Source organism: Phasianus colchicus, chromosome 7 (genome assembly GCF_987193195.1).
Source record: "Phasianus colchicus chromosome 7, bPhaCol1.hap1.1, whole genome shotgun sequence".
Lineage (NCBI taxonomy): Eukaryota > Metazoa > Chordata > Aves > Galliformes > Phasianidae > Phasianus > Phasianus colchicus.
Window position 1 is genome coordinate 30,171,676 of NC_143442.1, and position 23,605 is coordinate 30,195,280.

A 23,605-nucleotide genomic window follows, 5' to 3' on the forward strand; every position below is an offset into this window, starting at 1 on the left:
GGGAGTTTCAAGGTTAATTTGATGCTGTAATACCGTCAGTTCATAGTATTTATTTTAAAAGGCCTGACTACTGTCCTTAGACTACCAGCTTCACATAAATACTACTTGAACATGAGTAGAAGGACATATTTCACAAAACTGAACTAACAGATAGCTTTAAAATTTAATCTTTTCCACATCTTAAATTGAGTCAGAATTAGTTTGCTCAGGAGAAAAAGTTATACAAGCAGTTTTATTCAGAACAAATGCACTATAAAAAAGGTAATGTGGAAAAAATCTTTTTTTTTTAAATCAGAAATGAATTATGTCATTTAGATAATTTTTTCAACTACAAAGTACACAAGTTCTAAAGTCAGATAGCAAAAACCATAAGATCTGCACTGAGTAGAAGTTTAATTAGTTTTAGGTATGTTAGCAATGCCTTTGTACCTCTGAAAGATTTACAGCATGCTGATATCAAACAATACCATAGTATTAGAACTCTTGGAAAAGCAAAAAACTGAATTTTGAAGTGGGATGGTTGACACCTCCCTACTTGTGCTACTTGACTCACAGTGGAGCAAGAGGCATTTCAGGAGCGAGCACAGATCAGAGCTGCATACAGAAGCAGAAAGTGTCAAGGATGGTACTGAATATAGATGGTAGGTTGAAACCTGGTAATATATTAAATTGCACCTGACCCTCTATTTTCTGGAATTATTAAAGAAAAACATTTTTCAAATGAATAGATCTGCATCGGGTCTTTATTTAGACAACTTCAGTTCTCATCTCATTTGGCCCATTTACTCAGGATAACTAGTGCTTCATGGTCCAGATAGTCCTACCCAAAACCATTCGTGCAACAACTCAGTACTTCTGATCATGGATAAGGCGGTCGTTTACATAAAAGGTAGGAAAAAAAAAAATGCTGACCTTTTGGAAGGTCTTCAACAGTCTGAGGTAAGCACTACCAATACTCCAAACCAATATTCCCAATGGGACATTATATATAATAGGTTTTGGGTTTTTTTCCTAAGAACATTGTTTTTACACAGATGTTCACTTTCCAAATGGAATTAATTTTCTGGCAGTTCTGAAGGCCATCTTGTGGCCATGACATTTCATTGTTGTGCTTCAAAACAGTTCATTTTGACAAAGGGACAAACTCTGATACACCACAGTTGTATCAGTCAATAATAATGCCAGGGAACACAACATGCTGGGATAAAGCAAAGTGAGCATTCAAATTTTATAAAATGCAAGTTCCTACTCAAGATACAGTCATTCTGATTACATTAAAAGTGAAAATGAATTTTTTTTTTTTAATGGGCATTTTATCACATATAAAAGGAAGGCTTCAAAGTACAAGGGATTCCTACCAGTCATCAAATACTGACTCTCATTACAAGACCACATGGGAACTGCAGCTCTTATGCAGCCACCAACAAACACCAAAAGCTCTGATGAAGCAGCCTTGATTCAAACAGCATTTGCAATGAAATATAGTTGATACATTTCAATTCTTTCAAAGAAGCACCTAAAACGCTTTATCTAAACCATCAGGGTACCTCTTCCTGTATTATGCAGGAGCCAAGAGGAAATGGCTAATGGTGAGGGGCAGTGAAATGGGGGAGGTGATCACGGATCAAGAAGATTGGCTCACGTTTTCTTATATATACATGTATATTAGTTGCATATGTATGTCCTCAGTTGACACTGCAGTAGAAAGAATCATGCAGTGACACAAAAGCCACTTGCTACAAGCCCAATAGCAAATGCCCAGACAAGAACATTCCTCCAGCAGGGCTGTGCCTTGGAAAGAACAGACCAATCTGGAAAATCCAGGTCTTCCAGTGCTTTTTCCTGACACCAGGAGACTGCCTATCTTTTGTCTACATTCATCTCACAGATACAAGATCTGCCACATCCTAAGAGTTTCTATTTTTATCCTCAAAAGTGATCCAGAAATGTCAGGATGTAGCAGTGCCTCCATAGTGGAAAATGCAAGAGGCACCTCTGATGAAATCATGTTGTGATACACTTATACAGACACTGATTGAAAATGCATGCTGGAAAACAAGGGGAAAAAAAAAGTTCACTGTCACCTGGAAGTGATTTACAAGACAACACTGTCCTTGGTAACAAAATTATTTCCCAAACATGTAAACATTTCTCTGCAAACCACTGAAGTCATAGATTCAATTTTTCCACTTCCTTGGGACAGCCAGGAGAAACCATGCTGGTCACCACGTGACCACAGAACAGAAAGGACCTTGTCTGCAATGCTGACCTGCTATGCAGGTAACCTATGCAGAGCCTGGAACAGCAACTGTCCTGGATGCACAACAGTTCATCACAGAAAGAGTTATTTATTTCCTCTATAACTGCAGTTCTAGTGGTTTGCCAAATAGATTTTTTCCTCTACAACACTGTTTGTAGCACACCTAGGTTTTACAGAAAGATTAAGTGCCCAAGGAAGGTAGAAAATGTCAATCTAAAGCAGAAAACTGCACATTTAAAGTAACATAAAGTATATTTCAGTATCAGAAGGGTGAAGATACATACTTAAAACTGTCAACAGTATTTCTAGGTTTTCCTCAGATTAACTCATATACTGTGTTGGAGAAGTTTTATCACAACTACACTACGAAAAATCATTTTCACAGAACTAGATGATCTATGAGGTCCTTTTCAACCCAGGCCATTCTATGAGTCTATGATTTCAACAGCTGTATTGGTTCAACTAAGCATACAAAGAACCATGCTTGGTAGCAAGAGTGGCATGATTCTGGCAACTGACAAAAATCAACTGAACGTGACTTGGGGAAAACACTAACTCCTCTTAGAACCTACCAGCCATTGAAGTTCACACAAGCCAAACACTTTTTTGCTGTCTTTATACAATGTGTCTAGCTGGAATTGAGTTTATTTTCTTTCTTGCAGCTTGCACGATACTACATTTTGCATTTGTGTCTAAAATGGTGTAACACTATAAAGAGACAGAAAACACAATAAACGACAGCAGGGTAGCAGAGCCCCAGAATACAGCAAGTAAGGATAAGCCCAAGCACAGCAACCACAGATATAGAAACAAAGGAAAAAAGTTGCTTACCTTTGGAAAACTTCACATAGACAAAAACCTCCAGCAAAAGGCTAAGTTCCACTGCCAACCCTTAAATGAGATCAGGGAGGGGGTGGATGCTGGTTCCACCCCTTCCAATCACTCAGGAACATTGGTTACACCTGAGCTTCCCTGAGTTGGCCTTGCCTTTCCACCAGGTGCTCAATCAGGCCATGAATCAGCATTTCTGCTATAACTGCTGTTGAAAACTTGGCAGCATTTTAGCTGTTGCTGAGCAATGCACACATAGAATCATAGAATCACCAAGGTTGGAGAAGTCCTACAAGATCATCCAGTCCAACCACCCACCTATCGCCAATAGTTCTCACTAAACCTTATCCCTCAACACAATGCCTACATGTTCCTTGAAGACCTCTAGGGTTGGTGACTCCATCACCTCCTTGGGCAGCCCATTCCAGCACCTGATGACTCTTTCGGAGAAATAGTATTTCTTAATGTCCAACCTGAATCTCCCCTTTGAGATCTTTGCCTTTAGTGCTATCACTAGTTACACTAGTGAATAGGTCAATCCCCAGCTCACTACAACCTCCCTTCAGGTTTTTAGAGTGATAAGGTCTCCCCAGAGCCTCTTCTCCAGTTCTCTCTCTGCCCCACAGCTAGAAGTTTGAGGGTGGGCAAGAGGCTGGGAAGGGACAGCTAGCCCAAACTAACTAAAGAGATGCTCCACACCATGTAATATCATGCACACAATAAAATAAAGGATCAAAGTGCGAGAAAGTCTTTCTTTAGTAGCTGTTACTCAAAGATTGGCTAAGCATTGGTTTGGAGGAAAGAGACGGTGAACAATTACCATTGCATAATTTTCTCCCCCATTCTCACTTCTTTTTCTCTCCCCTTTAATTTACTGACTTTGTTGTTGTTGTTGTCTTTAATCTTGCCTTGTGACTTTTATTTTGTGTCTGCCATTCCAATTCTCCCTGCTGTCCTAGCAGGGCAGGAAGCAGGCATGCAGCATACCTCATTGTTCAGGATCAACCCACCTCTCCTGCCTGTTCAAACAAAGGAAAAGAATATTTTTACATCCACAACTTTTGTCCAACTGGACAACTGCAATGCACAGCAAGTGCCAAGGCCTGGCACCTCACAGGCACCCTGCAACTCTAGCAACACTTGCAGCCATCTTTGCTTGCACAGTGCTGTGACAAACTCTTCAGTCTCACACAAGCTACTGCTGCCCTGCTGTGCATTTCTTTTACGACTTCATAGCATGCCACACAAAGACTTACTGACTTAAATGCACCAGGGACATAGAGAAGAAAAAAAATTACATTTGTAATTAATGTAGCAAGGCTGCAAAGAGCCCCTGAAGACAGAACAACTTTTCCGTGTTGTCAGTGCTTTGCACTTTGCTAAATACACTGCTCGGCTACAGCTTCTCCTCTCACACCCATATGGGCACAGCTTGCAAAACATCCCGTTTGATTCCATGGGCAAGCAGAGACGTGCTGGTTAACCCGCCCATCCCCACGGCAACCATTTTGGTACTTGCACCACCTAATTTCACTCACATGAAGAACATCGACGCTCTGAGGCGATCAGCTCCGGTGCAGAGCTCGTCTTGCAGCAGAGGGGAAATTGCAGCGTGTGTAGGGAAACCTGAAATCCAGGAGCCCTCAGGGTGAGCAGAGAGCCAGGAGCCGCCAGCCCACCGCAAGCCGCTGAGGGACCACATGGCGGCCACCCGTAGCAAGGGCGGGAAATTTAAACGGCGTAACGGTCGCTGTGAGGCGATCAGCTCCAGCGCCGCACGGCAGGGGAGGCGGCAAGGAGAAAGCTGCCACGAGCTCCCAGCGCTAACGAGAGCAGCTGAGCAGGTGCGGGCAGGGCCAGGAGCACCGACAGTCGCTCCCACGTGTTGGAAAGCTGCTCCAGAGGGAACGAGCGTGCAGGAGCACAGCAGGCTCGCCCGCAGCTTGCCCGAGTGAAGGGTGACAGGCAGCCTGCCTTCTCTCTTGAAACAAATACGGCGAACACCTGCTGTAATGGCTAAGCTGACGTGGAAACCCAAACTGGAAGCACAGCCTTCCTTTCCAGGGCTGATACAGACAGACCTCCCTGGGAGTGAAAGAAGCTAAGAAATCTTCCAGCCCTGAGACAGGCAACAGAAGCCCACAGAATGGACCCGCATCTCTGCTCAGAGCAGAAGGAATCTCCCCTTGTCCACAAAGTACCCCTAAGCAACAGAGAGCTCTGGGGCTGGAAAAAGGAAAGGGTGTCAGTGACAGCCACATTAACAGGGACCAACTCTCCACACAGAGAGGCACTGAAGCATTCATTTGCCATCCAGATAATCTCTCTAGAGCGGTTTTCCACCTGCTGGGACCCTTCATTTGTGATATCAAGAAAAATTACTGCCCCCAGGAAAGCAAGAGGACTACTATCCATTCCTGCTTTTACGAGTCAAGACAAGGCCTTCTGTTCCTCGTACTTCAGGTAGGCACCAATGAGGCTGCAGGGAGAAGCCTGAGGGCTATTGAGAGGGACTTCAGGGCAATGGGGTGGCTAGTTTATGGAGTGGGAGTTCAGACGGTGTTTTCCTCCACCTCATCTGTAGCAGGGAAAGATACTGAGAGAGTAGGAAGACCCACTTGATCAACCTGTGTTTAAGAGGATATTGTTGTTGGATACATTTTTATTTTTTTCTGATCATGGGGTAGTTTATTCAGCACCAGGCTTGGTGGCAGCAGATCAAGTCCACCTAGGTCAAAGGGGAAAAAGGATTCTGGCCCAGGGGTTGTTGGGACTGGTTGACAGGGCTCTGAATTAGGTTTGAAGTGGGAAGGGGATAAAATAGTGCTCACTGTAGATGAGCCTAGACACAGCACTTCAGGGTCAGAGATGAGACTAACAGCCTAGCTGTAGTGCATCTGTACCATTACATGCAACGCAGGCAACAAACACGAGGATCTCAAAGCCTTGGTGTGACAGGAGAGCTATAATTTATTCACCATCACCAAAACGTGATGGGATCATTCTTATGACTGGAACGCTGCAGTAGAGGGCTGTAAACTCTTTAGGAAGGATAAGCAAGGAAGGAGGGGCAGTAGGGGTGGCTCTATATGGGAATAATAACATTGAGTTTTTATAGGTGAGGACCGGGGGGGCATCCTGATCCTTATCTTTTTCCAGCCCCACAACATCTCTGTTGCTTAGGGGGTACTTTGTGGACAAGGAGCTGACACCCTGATGAGAGTATTACAGACCTGGAGATGTTTAAGGAAAGGGTAGGCATAGTACTTACAGACACAGTTTAGGAGGCAATATTAGCTGCATATAAAATATAGAGTTAGCATCAATAGCTAACAGAACTTTTCATTTTTTTTTTTAATTAAAACATATAAAAATGACAAACTCCCATGAAACTAGCAGGTTAAACATATACGCTAATGCATGATGAATGGGAACTAAGTAGGAGATGGAAGCCATGGTGCAATTAGAAAACTATGACCCAATTGCTGTCATGGAAACCTGGTGGGACATATCACACAACCGTAACGCTGCAATTGAGAGGTACAAGCTTTATGGAAGAAATAAGCAGAGAAGAGAGGGAGCATTGCCCTCTACCTTAAGAAGTGGATAGATTGTTACTTGGAAGAGCTGCCTCTGAGAAACAATCAAGTTGTGAGCTTGTGGGTAAAATTGGATCTGAATAGTCTTTAAAGTCCCTTCCAACCTAAGTCATTCTATGTTTCTATGATATGTTGATTCTGTGATACATTGCTTTATTTTGATTGCAATCCATGTCTGCCTTTTAAGAAGGGGTTTGAGAAAAAGTTGTGAGCAAGAATCAATGCCTGTGGAGCACAGCAGCATCTCGAAGGTCTGCCTATGTTTGCTCCTGATGGGACACAAGAGATAGCAGACAAGACTTGAATTTGGCTGCAAATTCCTTGGAAACAGGTTTCCATCCTCCTTACTTGAGAGACAGGGTAATAAGATTAAAAACAAGCCTGTTTTGATAATGTTTTAATAGGAACACTGTCAGATGTATTAAAACAGTGGCAAAAACATTGGTTGGATTCTCACACTGACCTTAAGGAAGAAAAGAACATGGCTTAACTATTCCAAATTACTTCCCAAATCAAAAGTAAGAGCTAAGGACCATGGCTTAGAGGATTGGAATGTTCTAGACCATCACCTCATTAACTTCTACATCTTTCAAGCGGAAATAATCTAAGTGGAAAGAAAATGAACATCCAGATTCTTTTCAACCTCAGAGTCCCTTTACGTTCCAGCTGCACACCTTCAATGCTTTAATTTTCCCCCAGCATACCTAAAGTGATTAGCCTATCTGAAGGATATTTAAGGAGAAGGAGGATAGGCATTGGGACATAATTACTTCCTGCCATTGCATATCTGCCCCATCTTTTTCTCCAGTTCTTAGACCTGCTGAGCATACCCAGAAGAGTTAGTTCACAAAGCACAGTGGAGCGAGAGCTGGGAGTGAGCTGTAGACAAATCACTGATGCCAGGAAACCACCTTCCTCCCTACCAATTTCCATGCTGCTAAACTCATGGTAGCGTTTTTTTCCTCTAGTTTCCCCTGAATATCAAGGGTAGGTTGGAGAAGCCTCTCCCCTGAAGGAGTAGCTGAGTCTCTGGCAAGCTGCCAACAGTCTTGACTTAAAGCATGTGCAGTTTTTCCATGCTGCTTTGTAGCATCTGAATTAACATACTGAGGCTGCTCTCAATCATGGTACTTCCAGCTTTCTAATGCTAGATTAAAATCTCTTATTTCAGTAATAAAAGCAAAGGACCATTCAGTCTGAACTATGATTAAGACTTCATGCACATAAAATAACTGCTACTCCACTTTGCCCTGATTTGTTTGGTTTTTTTTTTTTTTTTTTTTTGTGCTGTAATGTAAAGAAGAAAAACGAACAAGACTAAAATCCATCAAATCATGAGAAATTTATCAGTTCATTCCTGAGGTGCTTTCACTAAATCAGTAGTAGTATTTGTTGAGAAGCATGGTTAAATGCTTGGATTGGTACTACATAGTCCTTCCTGCCTTTTGTTACGAATTTGAAGGGTGTTGGACAAAGAGTGGCTTGAAGAGAAATCAAAGTAGAAATACATGCGAATAAACAAAAGAGGACACAGCCAGGACTTACTTCTTCCAGGAAGATCTTGAATTCTTTTGTTACCAAACCATTGGTGTCTTAAAGTAAGGAAGAGTGAAGAAGCAGGGAGACAGTGAGACGGTACTTGGAAACTCTGTATTTTCTCCCTGCTGCTGCTTGGAATTCCTAGGCACTAATAAGCATTCTTGTTGAGCTCATCTATTTTTACTCAGGGTCTTAAATTTTATAGTCTGAGTAGAAGCTTCTGAGTACAGTGCACATTTTTGAATTATTTTAGCACTAACAGTTATTTTTGGATGCATTTGAGAGAAAAAATTAAATCAGAATTGGAGACAGCCTTTATTTAATATATATATTTATGTATCTCTGCACTGAATTGAGCAAGTATTTAGTGCATCTCACCTACTTTCTCATTCTATTTATACTAGTGCTGATGTAAATTTTATTGCAGCAAGTACATATTTCTCTTTAGACAGCTGGAAGTTTTTTTGTTTGAGGTCAGAATTGGTCACTAGATAAAACCAAAAATGATTTCAGTAACATTTTTTATAAAGGATCTTAAGGTGGTCATCTTTGAGTCATGGAATACCATTTTGAAACAGGAGGATAGGTTCTCCAACTCACTGTGAGATTCTAGTCAAAAAAAAAAAAAGTAGGAAGATTCTGCAGTGTTCTCTATAAGCCCCAAACCATTAATCTGTGATTTAATGAATATGCTAATAGATGCCATGCTGAAAACAGACTAATCAAGAAGGCATCAGAGACGAATACCACAGACACAAGTCCAGGCAGAGCAAACACTTCTACTTGCCATACATTATAATAATGAATTGAATTAATAAAGCATTTCCTTTCTATGTACTGCCTTACATTCTTACCAAAGATCAGTCATTTTCTAGATAGTTCTAAGATATGCACAAATGTAAGAATGAAAATAGTAAGAACACCACAGGAAAGAGAATCAAAGACAGAAGTGAAAACTAATGGCAGCCAGCACCAGGAGAAGAAAAAGATGCCTCCTGTTGCAAATGAATGGGCAAGTTGTGCAGAAGGAATCCCTTAACACTGAGCAATTAACTGTCTTTCCCTCGTTGTTGGAGATTTCCTAGGAAAGGTTTGAGGGTATAATAAGGGTATAATAAGCACTGTTATGTGCTACCATTTTCAGAATTTACTACACAATTTGTTTTTAGCCTGTTGCCATCCTGATTGCTTAATGCCACACTGCTTTATCCTTAGACAATTCACTTTCCAAATAAGAGATGAAAGAATGGAAAATCTGCAGTGACTGTAGGCAGACAGCAACATGAGAAGTGCTCTGCAAGACCCTCAGCTACTTGGTGGAACGTGTGCACGCGTGCACACACACACACACACACAGAGTAGACCGTGGGGGTAATATCTGACATCCAGAAATTCTCACTAGCAGTAATAAGTCAGCACTTTTTAAATTTATGTAACTTTACCTCCAGTAGAAGATGCAGAAGTTTCACTTAGAATTTAGCACAGTGGATTATCCAAGCCAGAGTTGGGTAGAAGGAATGACTACATTCACTTCTATACTTCTTGAAGGAATAAATCATCTTTTTGACGGACGTTTTCCTCTTCTCTGAATGAAAGTAAAGGCACGTGCCAGTTCACCACTCTTATTGCTTAACATTTCTACTGATTTCACAAGAACATATTGCTTAACTTCCTCTAAAGAAGCTGTGTGACCGTTAAGTGATGAGAGAAAGCTTAGATGAATGTTCATCCATTGTAGTGATGACCGCAGAACGCTTAGATTTGCTTGTGTTGTATGAAGGCTTTCCACTGACATTGGTGGGATTGATCATTCATTTGCACATTTCAAATATGGTATTTGAAGACTAGCAAGAACATCCTGCCGCAGAACAGTGATTTATCAAATAGTCTTTATTTCAAAACCGTTTATAATTTCCTGGTATGAGCAATTTGGCAGTGAAATCAGGGGATACAGGACAGAATGGAAAAACAGTTCATTTGTTATTAAAACTGCTGATTTGGAGAGATCTGAATTACTCTTTTCTTGGTCAGATTGTACTTAGTGAAAGTAAGACAAACAAGACTGAGGTATTCACTATCTAAAAATAATATTTTTTTGCAGTATTCTCTCATCTTTGCTTACCTTGGATAGGTTATTTTTCTTGCTGATTTGATTCCCTAAATAAAATAATTTCACAAGCAAGGGAAGGCAAGAGGGAGGAACATGACTCCTTCCCTCTAAAATCGCTTCATTTTTAAGTTTATTTCATATCTACTTTATTACTATTATTAAGATGGAAACTTAAAAAGTGTAAAAGGATCATTCTTTTCTGAGTTGATTACACAGCACTTCAGACATAAAAGATTCTAAATGCCATCATAAGGACAAACAAATAGCTGCCTACAGGTTGCTGAGTTGAAGAACTTTTAATTTGAAATTGCATTGGATATTCAAAGAGATGAAAATAACACTGTGAAAGTGGGAAAAGAAAACAGGAGAGGGGGTGGAATCTTCTTTTTTTTTTTCTTTTTTTGCAGACTACAACTACCTTATTTCATTAATGCATTACTATAGAGTTTGTTGCAATTGGTGTTCCTTCCCAGAAGAACACCACCCTTTTGACCAGCCAACCTTACCACAGTATGAATAATGTATTTTTTCCACATCTAGACATACTCTGATATTTTCCTTAAGGAGAAATAACATCAGAGGAGCAATGCACTATTTCTTAATGTGCAAATATTCTACAGTAGGAACCAAGTGTTTAAGACTGGGAATACAGTTCTAGATTTGCAGATGAGAAGAAAGAATAACTGCAAAGCATACCACAGCATCAGAAAGAAGACTAATGTCACCAAGGATAATGCATATATTAAAGCAGTTAGATAATCATGTATGTTATAAGGACCATTAATTCCTGTGAAATAAAAGAAATAGATACCTAGTCCTCACAATTATACTTGGTAAAAACCTGAAACAATTTAGATGAAAATAAATACATAATTAAGTGCAGGTGGGACATCAAAACACACTGAAGTCATAAGTGCATACTCTAGAAAGTACACATGCTGAGCAACATTTATCAACAGTTTTAAATCTATCAGTAGTATAGGCTAACAGGCTTGTAAGTGAAGTTATAAAAGTCAGTACACGTTCACTATGATGAAAGTGGATTCAAGATTGCATTCTGGTAAGAACAGTCACTTGGCATCACCACTATTCTGGTGATCCCAGACGTTTATTCAGAGAGGGTCAAAGTTTTGGCAGAAAACTAATCTTTGGAAAAAAAAAAATCAGCACTGAGACTTCTCCTGTTAAAAAGAAATAAAATAATAATTTAGAAAAATTGGCTCTAGAAGGATGTACTAAGTTTCCTGTGCTGCTGATTCATCTTGGTGGAGCTCCATGCATGTGCTGAGACTTCCAAAGACATCTTCCCTGTGTATACAAGCCCTGGCCAACAGCACTGCTGAATCCATACTTAATCTGACAGCGTTCAGAAGTGTTTTGCAAACCTGAAACATTGCACTAGGAAAGCAGTACTGCAGAGTTGATGCAAATGATGTGCTGTGCCCACATTACTACATGCCCTACTCCTTCTATGACTCTTCTCCAATATGAATTTCCTGATGTTGCTTCTAAAAGCCTTTGGAAAAGCCTTACAGTGTGCTGATTCCACGCCACAACCCTAGGACAAAGACAAGCTTAGTATGCTGCTTTCAAGCTGTATGAAACTAACAGATAGTTTAGGGTAATTATCCCTGCTACACACACTAGAGCCAACTCAATATTATATGAATGTATGTAAAAGTTAAGAGCTCAGCTTCACCCAGCTCTATGAACTGGCAAAGTCTCCTTGAAATTTCCTCTCCATTTTTTTTGAGAATAACTGAGTATTTCTGCTGCCAAGAGAGAAGGTACCTGCTTTTCAGATGTTATTTCATTTAGGCAGACATGGAAAACCTTCCTTAAATATATAAATCGATGAAACTCTAAGTGTGGTAGATCTAAAAAAAAAATAATACAAAAACAAGAAACTTACAACACTGATGATAAAGAGCTGATATCAAAGAAAAATATTACATACTAAAATTGTGACATTTACATATCTTGCAAGACTTCACTGTGCTACTTAAAGTCACACTAAGAAAAAGATTAATATTTTCTTAATCATACCCAGGTGGTAGAATACCAGCCTTAGAAGTTTGAGGTACAGGAAAATACCAACCTTTTTCTATTTTTACATTGTACACCTAGTTATGTATTTGAGAGGGAGGTTTAGGTTGGCTCAATATTTTAACGTCATACATGTCTGAATTAAAACCACGTTTGGCAATAGACACAACAGCATTTCTGTACTGAAAATTGTTAATCTGTGATGAGAACAAGTGCTTGTAAGTAATATAGATTATCATCTACAGACCTTTTTAAAAATGTTTGGGAGTGGAAAACAAGTTTCTCTCATTCTTAGAAGCAAAAATCACTTATTCCATTATTCAGGCTGTGCACTCTGGCCAGACCTAGCAGAACATACTTGCATCTGAATCACTGCACGCATAAAATGAAAGTTCCCAAAGTTTCTGCCTGCCCAGCTCTCTTCCATAGCTAATCCTTTCACAGAGAGCAGAGTTTTATAGGGGAAAACAAGGTGCCCTTCCTAAACCCAGTACAGAACAGAAGGTTTAACTAAAGACTTCACATACTTTTTCTTCCGTGACTATCCTGGCACCAGGCTTCAGGTTTGGTATAGGTCAGGGAGACCGGATTTAAGAAGATATTCTCAATCATATGAAGAAATCATGAGATACCTACTAAATATTTATATTCCTATCAATGATTCACTTTGGATTCAACCATTTAATTATTTAATGAATTTTTAAGGTGGTCAGTCTCTCTTAAAATTCTTCTATTACCTGCCAACCATTACTTTATTCCAAAGACTGCTTCAGCATATTACTCCACATTTCTCAGGCACTAAAAAACATTTGTTCTGATTTAGACTGACTTAGAAAAAATGTTCTGTACAGTTGTATGACATCAACCTGTCCAACCAAGAGCAGAGAAAATCATGTTGGGAGTGCTGCATTAAGACTTGCTTAAGTTGCTTGCAGTTTAACAAAAACAAAAAAAAACCAAACAAAACAAAAAAACAAAACACAACCATGAGGGGGAAAAAAAAGAAGAGAGATGTGTAATAATGCAATCAAGTCGTATTTTGGCTGCTCTCCTATTTCACAAAAGCAAATAAAAGTAAAAACAAATGCCATACTCTAAACAGCATGCAAATTCTAGTAACCAAAGACCAAAGATTTCAGTAGTCTCCCCCTTTTTTTTGCATCAATCTCTTCCCAAAAATGTCATATCAGATTGCCAAATGTTTTTCCTCATATCCTGATGATCTGACATTTTGTGAATAGGTCATCACTACAGCACTTCTTTTATCTTATGGTATAATTCTGTCTTGTGTTCTAATCTGACTTATTTTGTTGCATACTCCCTAATTCCTCATCATAATCTTCTACTGAAATAAGGGACTCTATTCATGCTTCCTGTTAGCATGCGTGCACAACTGAACAACTATAACAACTCCTTCATTTTTGAGCCTAATACTCTACAGAAATTCACATTATAAAACAAAAACGATTTATGATTATGATTAAGGTTTTAGCAGCAACCAAAATCAGATCCATCTACTCTATGCACCACCTTTTTAACAAGTGAAGTATAAGGATAACCACTCTAAAATTTTTTATGCTTACCTTAAAATATATACAAAGTCCCATGCCATGATTTTGCCACAGATCATCTTCTCATGTTTACAGCAGTATTGCTTTAAGCATATTAAAGCAGAATTGGCATTTTTACTCTATTTTTCTGGATGCAGTCTACAACTTGAATTTGGCACTCTTGTTTGCCATACAACTAACCCAGCCAGAATGTTATGTGAACACATTATTTTAAACGTATTTCACTTAACTAAAAGAAACTATGTCTTTTTGTGCAAGTCTTAATATTTACTTAGGCTGCATTTTTATTCCCTATACCTAAGAATACTTCATTACTTGGACTGTCTACATTTAACCTTCTGTCCCTTGGCTATTTTTCTTACTTGGAAATACCTTGCTAAGACATCTGGGCTTGTGGCAGTTGCTTTAAACATTTCATCTACAGAGATAAATTCAGATTTTGTGACTTGTTAGTGGCAGAGCATTACAACTGTCTGATGTTTTTTTCTTTAAATTAATAGGCAACTTCAGTATTCTTTTAGTCTTTCAGCTGAGAGATCAAAGAAAGGGAGCTCCTGACTATAGCTGAATGCAATGTTTTAAATTGAATCATAGAATCATTTAGGCTAGAGAAGATCTTTGGAGTCATCAAGTTAAACCATTAATTAGCACTGCCAGGTTAATCACTAAACCATGTCCCTAGGCACCACATCTACACGTCATTTAAATACCTCCATGGATGATGACTCAACTGGGCAGCCTATTCCAGGCTGGACCTGGTCACCTTGTTGTCCCATAAATGCTGTGTGACAGCACTCAGAATGACCTGCTCCATAAGCATCTCCAGCACTGAAGTCAGACCTACAAGCCTGTGGCAACATCTGGGACCATCCCAGATAGCTAGAACAACTGGTAAATGGTGAGTGCTTTGATTAGCACTTACTAGCTCCCTCAGTGCCCTTGAGTGGATCTCATTCAGCCCCATAGACTTGCGTGCATCTAAGTGTCATAGCAGGTTGCTAACCATTTCCTTTTTAATAATAAGGGCTTCATTCTGCTCCCATCCCTATCTTACAGCACATTCCTCAGTATTTATTGTCACTTATTAATGCAATGTGAAAGTTGGGAATGTTTCTTAGTAAAGCAGAGCAGAGCAGCAGAGTTCATTTTATGATGTTGAACTGAGGACTAAATACTGATCATCAAAAACAGTTTTTGCCCTGGTTTACCAGAACCAGGATGTAACACAGACCAGAATGAGTTTTCTCCTGCTGAAGAAACAAAGTCAGGCAGAGCACATCTCCACCCTTTTGGGAATATACACACACATCTGGAGTTAAACTGCACCAAGATCCACCTAAGAATCATACCCTCCAACCACACACTTCTTTAAAGTGCTGTATGAAATAAATGCAAATGGATAGAGCGTGCTTTTGGTTAACAGTATTTCAGGGGCAGTTTCTCCTGTGATGAAAAAAGTTTGCCAATAAAAGGTAAAGAGCAAGTGACAGGATAAGCAAAGATGTTCACTAAATATTACAGGTTTCTAAAGAATTATATAGAAGACAGCATGCTAGAAAAAAATAAAATACAATATACTTATACATCACTCACTGCTATATATAAAAAAGACAAGTTTTATTTAAAATTACGGGTTATACTAGTGCTGTTAAGCATAAAGTGTAAGTAATTCACAGAAAATAAAGGTTCATTATAAGAAAGTAAGCCATCATGTACCAATACCAAGTCACCCAAACTCTTAGCATATTCAATACAAGAGTAGCTAGTTCACACACCTGAACTAATTCATAAATTAATCTACTCTCATCCAGTACAGAAACAGAATTACCTCACTTCTCAAAGATCCAAAGCACAGCTGAGGTCAAGGACAGTGCAGAGTAATCTGTCAGTCTGACTTGATGCAAGATTATGTAAGAAATTAAGATTAGGTTTAGGCTCAGTTGAAAAAGACACTCAAGTAAATTTCAAGTATAAGAACAAATACACCTATCTTGGACATTAAAGGGGATCACCTAAATACTCAATGCCTCAAGACTGCATTTAAAAAAAATAAATAATGTTTCTTAAAACTGTAAGACAAAGCAATAAACAAGATAATTCTTCTTAACAGAACCTAATGATCAAAACCACTTGGCAGCTAGCTTCACATTCTGCTTCATAAGTTTGCTGGAAAACAAATACAATATTGTTAAATCATCAAATGCCACGGTGTCACCGGCATCCTGGATGACTTAACACCTTTAGCCACAGTTTGGCCCAGACACTGTTCCTGAAGACTTTTGTCACTGCTAGGAAACTCTGCTTTGCATCCTTTAGTAGGATTTAATTACTAGATGTAGATGTTGCAAACTGCAATAGGAATTTGTCATTTGGCTGACTTGTGAGAAGTCAGACACAGAAATCTCCAGTGAAAACATCGTGCTGCAGAGCTCACAAAGAGATCTTTTGAACTCTATAAAATCAGTTTTTAAAATGATTCTTTCAGAACTTTTTTCATTTTTCAATTGGTATGATTTGCCTCATACATGCTACATACAACAGAAGTCAAAAACTTCTGCTCTCTGTTTGGCAGGGTGTCGCTGCAGTAGGGTGGTTTGTACATAAGAGGAATGAATACTACTGTGCTACAACAAGGACAGAAAGAAAGACCTCGGATTCAAACATTTCCACAACTGGAAGCAATGTACAGCATACCCAGACCATTAACAAGTTGGTGCTACAGCAAGGCTGATTGGGAAGCATGTTCCTGCATCACTGATCCTTAGTGGAGCCTCCCTCGAAAGGCTTGGCAACAGTAATCTGGTTGCATAAGTGGCAAATTCCACTTTGAAGGACTCTGCACGCAAAGAGCAAACTGCCTAAGGAGGATAAGTGGCAATTCAGGTAAGCCAAAGCCGAATGATTAATGAGTGAAAGGCGCAAAATAAATTGTATTCCTCCTGGCAAACACAGCAGACCAATTGATTATGCTCTCTCAAGTAACTCACATAAAAAATGCAAAGAAAGTTCTTCCCACCACACCGCTTGAGTCCAAAAGCGGATGTGAGGAAAGAGGACTCCACTGAATGTGTGTTTCTAGGAACGTCCCACGTTTGCCTTGCGTAATTTACAGGATAGTGCTTTTCTAAGTATCAGCTATTCCATTTTAGTCTCACTGAGGTTTTCCAAATCTGTCCTTCAAAGCATGCTGAATTGTTGCCTTTGTTTTTAAGTCAGAAACAGGTAAGTTCTGGAGAAACAGACAAACTTCAAGAGATAATCACAGAGGTTTGCAGCATAAGAGAAATGTTAATATGAATACAGACTACACTAAGCATTCCCATTAAAAATATACAATTCAAGTAAGGCTCACCCACTTTGGGCTCATAGAATAAAAGCAGGGCGTGAGCTGCTTCATTTTTCTGGGCTTCCAACTGTCCTCCTTCACTCCCTATCCCACCATTCCAAATTCATCTGAAAAGCAGATATTTTTCAACATTTAATGTTCCTGTGAATAAAAGGATCTTGATACTGGAGTAAGTGCATATACTGTAAGGAGATTCTGGCAAACCTTCTACGGTCTGGGTTCTGTTAAACTCCTACTGACACTCATGCACGCATTATACAAAGGAACACAGAAGGTCAGGTGCATTTTTAAACAAAAGCAATGCCAAAGTTTCTTTTAGATAAATTTTATGACCGATAGTTTACACGCATTATTAATTTGTTGAGCATTTTCTCAGAATTCTTGGAATCAAATGTCAGTTATATAAATTTTTAAAAAAGTTTGCGTTTACACAGCAGAAGATTCAGACAAATGACTCAATGCTACAGAGGCATTCCTGAGACTCATTACTCCAAGGGTTTTAAGGACAAGATCATCTTGTTTCTTGAGTGTTCTTTGGCAACAGAAATCGACAAACTCAAATTCTTTTCTTTTCCTTGAAAATTCACCAGTTTTTAATGCTTGAACATATAGTATTCTTACTGAGATGTTGCTCCAAGGTTTTAAAGCTTCCTTCTACTTGCCAGATTTAAACAAGTTTGATCCCGTTTGTACACCTTTATTCTTGTGCAAATCTTCACCATGGAAGAAGAGTCTTCTAGGAAATAGCTGGAAACAACAGTAAAGACCTTCTCAGTTATCATCTTCATAGTTGAAGCAGACCTTTCCCCTCCTATTCCCCCAGCCTGTCTGTGATATCCAGTGCTGATTTCTCAGTGTGGACTTACTCTATCTGGAACAAGCCTATTTGGGCAGCATGAGATGCATGTATTCTGATACCTGCTGTCTGCTACCTGCAGTTGTAAGTCACAGGGTCCTTGACTAAATTCTCTCAGGGAGATGCAATGTTACAGCCAGAGCTTGTAAAATGAAACAATAAATACCTCAGGTAATTTTTACAAAAGGCATACAGTAGGATTGTAGAGAGTGCACTGAATATAGTTTGTGTATGCCAGGAAGAATTAAATGTAAGTTTTATTTCTTGTTATTGTGCTAATCGAGAGACACCTTTAACAATGCAGAACTATTGCACTTTCACCAATACGATAATTCTGTATTAGTACGTCAATGATTTTTGTAAAGAAATGAGAAGAGCTAATAAGGTACATTTAAGATTCTCTCCCCTTACACATTCCTTATGCTGCAGATAAAACTAATGAGAAAAACAAAGCCACCACCACCAAAATTGGTGCACAGTAGCAGATGTTCTTACAGAAAAAGAGAACACCTGCTCCTTCTTTAAAGATGAAGGGCTGTTTTTTGTCTTTTATTTATTTATTTATTTTTAAAGAAAAAGACTGTAGGTAAAGTATTCTCATTGTATTGTCTTGATATTTCATTACAGCTATAGAAATATCTGCATAGAAAGCATAGTTCTTAAGTATCAACTTTCAGGCAAATGCCATTTCTAGAATCACAGAAATGTTTAGGTCCAATCATCCATTTAACTCCATCAAGTCCACCACTAAATCACATCCCTGAGCACTAATCCACAAATACCCCCAGGGATGGAGATCCCATCACCTCCCTGGGTGTCCCGTTCCAATGCCTAACCATGCTATTTTGTGAAGAAATTATTTCTGATATCCAACCTAAACAGCCTATTGAGGCTGTTTCCTTGTGTTCTACCATTTATCACCTGATAAGAGGGAGACTCCTCACTAAAACCTCCTTTCAGATAGTTGCAGAAAGCAATGAAGTCTCCTCTCAGCCTCTTTCTCTTCAAATTAGTTCCCTCAGCTGCTTCTCATGTCTTTTTTCTATTCCCTCAACCAGCTTTGTTGCTTGTCTCTGAACCAATCTTATACTTTATTACTGTTATACTACTGATTCCCCCCACAGTCCAGGCACACATGGTAGTCAATAAACGAAAGCAGTTGTTTCTTAAAGACAAATTATACAGCAGCAGTTGAGCTTTGAAGTTTCTCATCAAATCATCATCATATTCTCATAGAAATGTCTCAAAGGGATAAACCAGACCTTTAAAATAGCAGCAAAGTACACGTGTGAAATCCTGTTTTCATGTCAGTGGAAATTTGTTTGCTTTTGTTATTGACTTCACTAACTCCAGAGGCTGCATCTTTAAGCATGCATTTCATCTGAGAATCTGTGTTGATTCAATAAAAGTGTTTGAAATAGCAAATGCTCCTAAGGACAGGCACAGCATTCTAGGGATTCTTCTAAATCACCATTACAAACACCTTGCCTCTAACGTTGAGACTTTGCCTAAATAGGAACACTTACAAACTTAAGGTGGACTGCTAAGTGGTTAAAGATAAATGTGTGGAAATGCTTGCTGTTAAGAGTCCCCACACATTAAAAGGTAGTCAGCCTTTAACTTCTTTTAGATGAAGGATGTTAAGCAACAGCAAATTTAAGTCAGCATGTACTTTTGGTGAGAGCCCATGTGTTTAGAAGCAAGGGAGAAAAAAAAAAATTAGTGCTTATTTCCAAAACAAACGGAATCAATCTCTTAGGATTGTCTACTTAGCTCTAATTCAGAACAGACTCTTGATTCAACAGATTACCCTTAGCATCCTAGTAGGACATTCATTTCTTAAAAATAAAAATGTGTCAAATCTATTAATGTAAAGAACAAGATTTGACATTTTTTTGTCTCCCAGAACTGAAATGTTTTGAATAAATGGCTCTTCAGATCTGACCCGCCAGCAGACAAAATGTGATTGTAAAGGATGCTGTAGCTATGAATGCCGTTACAATAAAGTACTGAATGGAAGAGGAAAGGATACCTACAACTCAAAACATGGTATCCTGGTGAAACATTACTTAAGTTTTGTTACAAAAAACTAATATTGTTATGAATAATAACTTCTCCCTATGTACTTCAGGGTTTTATTGGATTTGGAAAAAAAAAAAAGTTTGGAATTTTGTTGCTGTTCTGACTCTGAGGCAGAAAACTAAGCAGTACCCAAACAAACAGAAAACACTGAGAAGTGTGAGCCTGTTTTTTTTCTTCTGCAAATTGATGCCTTCTGTTTCAAATCTTGGGCAGAAAATGCTGATTTGAGTGTTTTGGAAATCTACCCATTAGAAAGCCAAGGTTTAAGGACTTGAGTTGCAAGAGAAGGCAGAAGTTTAGGACTTCACGTGAACCAACAAAGTCTGGCAATAGCAACTTGCAATGTATGGAATCATTTTTAGGAGATATTTAAGAAAAGTACTTGCTGCTTGCACACCTGACTGTTCTCCAAATGAGAAGAGCTCATTAAGAAGCCTGCTGAAGTTCTACACGGGCTACTCCCAAAGTAATGCCTCCTATGTTATTATATTGGCACAGCAGTAGAAATTGAACCTTCCTACCAATATTCTGTTACATTCTGTTGCCGTGACAGAAGGCATAGAGGGACATCTGACATGAAACTGCATATGAAACAAAGGTGTGTCATTCAGTTCTTCCATGTGGAAAGAAAATGCACCTATTGACTTTCATTGACACTTGCTGAATGTTTATGGAGACCAATCAGTGGATGTGAGCACAGTGAGGTGGACACTTCTTAATTTGAAATTGCTTGGGCCTTTTGGAAAAAAATAAACACACACACACAAGAACAGCGGTGAATTATGGCCTCTAAAGAGGCTGTTTACAAACTGCCATTTTTCTTTTATACCAGATGAAGCTATCTTTGCTACATTTTAGGTTAACTTGTATTTACTGGGTTTAGTCCTCTTAAAAGTATTTCAAGATCTAATACTTTTATTATTAATGTCTGTGATGAGGACATAAGATTGCAAACACTACATCCAAGAGAAAGAAAATGCTGAACTTCAAATCAGCAGATCTGATATCAATCTGGAGAAACACATCACTTGAGTAGTAAAGACAAAGCTACTGTGTTCCCTCCCCCCCTCAAAAGAGATGCTCTTTGCCCTCTGAGTCACAAAAGGAACTGAAATACAACATTCACTCCACACAACATTGGAAAAATGAAAAGATGGATAAAGAAGCACTACATTTTGACCTAAGAATAGGGATTTTTAATGCAGCAGTACACAATGTCAAGAAATTTTTAGTACCAACTAGCTAAGTAGCTTTAGCGGATACCATGTTTTCCTTTCTTCTACAAAATATCTTTTTTAATCCCCATGATAGCGTTGAGAATGATCAGATTTTGCAATCAAGTTGCACAAGCAGACCTATGTTGCGATCTTATGGGAGAGAGGTATGAGAAGTCAATACCTCACAGCTGCAACTAATTTAAACTCCAGATGACTCTAAACACTAGTCTGGTATCTTATCTCTTTGCAGCAGGAAGTACTTTAGTCTGCAACATGAACCTCCTGGTGCTGCAGGTGTAGAATGAAATCCTTACATTGACATCATAGAAAACTAAAAACTCAATCTATTTCAATGTCAGTATTACACAATACCATTCTTTCATTATCTTGGAAGAACAAAATATTTAAAATTATATCCAATTTGAACTTCCTTTCCATATATTTTGGCTACAGTAATAAGCAAGTTAAGCATTCATTTTCTGTTGTTTTCAGTACAAGAAAATATTTGTTCTATAGTTCTCCACATCAGAGAACATTGTTACAATCATGACGGTGAAAGAAAGAAAATGCTACATTACATTTACAGTTGACATAATGACACAAGTTTAATACTTCTAAAAGAACAAAAAACAAACCATTATGTAGACTATATCGTAGATCACCCTATTCCCTCAGGACTCTAGTATGGACCTTCTAGATTTTTTTGCAAAATTAAGGTTTTTTTTTTTTTTTTTTTTTTTTAAACCCAACATCTGTATACATAAATAAATGTCTTCCTCCCTTTGAGGGAATCTGCCTGTTCCACCTTGCCTTAGCATCATCTGAAATTAGAGACACATTTCCAATTTCTACATTTAGAAGACTGCACATTAGAAGTGATAGACAACAAGTTTTTTTTTTAATGGGCTTTGACTTCTGCAGATACTATGCATTGCAGAAAATTTAAGTTGATGTGCCTTCTGAGGTCATGCATGCAAATGTTACTGTAGATTATTAAAGAAAAAAAAAAAAAAAACAATGAAAAACACACAACCCTATTCCTTAAGTAAGGTGATACAAAAGTAGAAACTTAAATTTTTAAGTTACATTTTCCAAGGTGCTTGAGGTTCTGCAGCTCTCCAGCTGTGACTTTCTGAGCCACAGCCTCTTTCCCAGCTCCTTAATTTCAGCACTTTCATCAGCTACAAAGCTGACTTCACTTTAGAAGTCACTCACATTTACAACAAAGTTACAGATTAATTTAATCCCTCTGCTGTATTTTGATCTCAGATCTTCTACTGATAAGAACAAGGCAATTTACAGTTGACTGAATAAATTGCAATTACTGCCAGAACAATTTAATGCCAACTGCTCAGTTTGATCATGATGTATTCTTGCGTTTGACAGCAAGTTGAAGTTAACTGCAGTATCAGCTGCAGTTTTCAGATATTCTCAAATAATCATGATTACTATGTCTCTTATTTTATCGAGGTATTTGCTGCATCATCCTTACTAATGAGGCAAATACCACCCTTCACTTATACACCACTGAGCTTTAGGATGATGACATTTGCTGTGCAGACACTCATTTCTCTACAGAGTGTATAGTTGGGATAAAACTAAACATTATTTCCTCTGCTTGCATAATTCTTTTATAACTGAATTAAAATTCCTATCAATTTTAAAGCACTTATTATGTTTACAGTCAGTTTCAGTTTGTATACAAGACTCTTATCTATATTTTTTTCTCATTGCTTGAAGATTTAAAAACTGAACAACAGTACACCAACAACAGTAGTAGTACAACAAGCATCACATTCACTGGTTCTAGTTTAAGAATTCGACTGACTCAATATTAAAAAAAAAATAAAATCCACTAAGCTTAGTGGCATTTTCTTTTCTATATATAGCAAGAGAATTCAGAAAATACTAAAAAACTAATAACTCAAGGGAAAAAGTCATCCATGATTGATCTCAGTGTATTCTCATGAAGAAACAGAAGACCTATTAATTCTCAGAACTCAGAGCCTTATGTGCAAAGTTCATCAGTTTGCTTTTGACTTCATTCTCTCAACTCTGATTCCTGCTAATGACTGTCCCTGTGTTATGCTCAATAGATGAATAATTGTCTCCTTGCCAAAATATTTCAGAAGATTATGGTACACATTA

The 23,605-nt window shown here is 38.5% G+C and overlaps 1 protein-coding gene across 6 annotated transcripts in view; it reads right to left on the reverse strand.

The window, feature by feature from the left end:
* The window catches only part of LOC149917299 (uncharacterized), a 109,337-nt gene that overhangs the window by 51,471 nt on the left and 34,261 nt on the right, over positions 1-23,605 (reverse strand). The window contains exon 1 of one of the 6 annotated variants that reach the window (XR_016468403.1): positions 3,092-4,322. The exons of 3 other annotated variants lie outside the window; for them this stretch is intronic. Coding sequence is in view for 1 of the 3 variants with exons in the window: in XM_090144408.1 (XP_090000534.1) it covers positions 4,630-4,793 (164 nt within the window). In the remaining 2 variants the exon portion in view is untranslated. Of the gene's footprint in view, positions 1-3,091; positions 4,323-4,629; positions 5,537-23,605 lie in introns of those variants that run through there. 2 more of the 6 variants (XR_016468407.1, XM_090144408.1) reach the window with 2 other exon arrangements.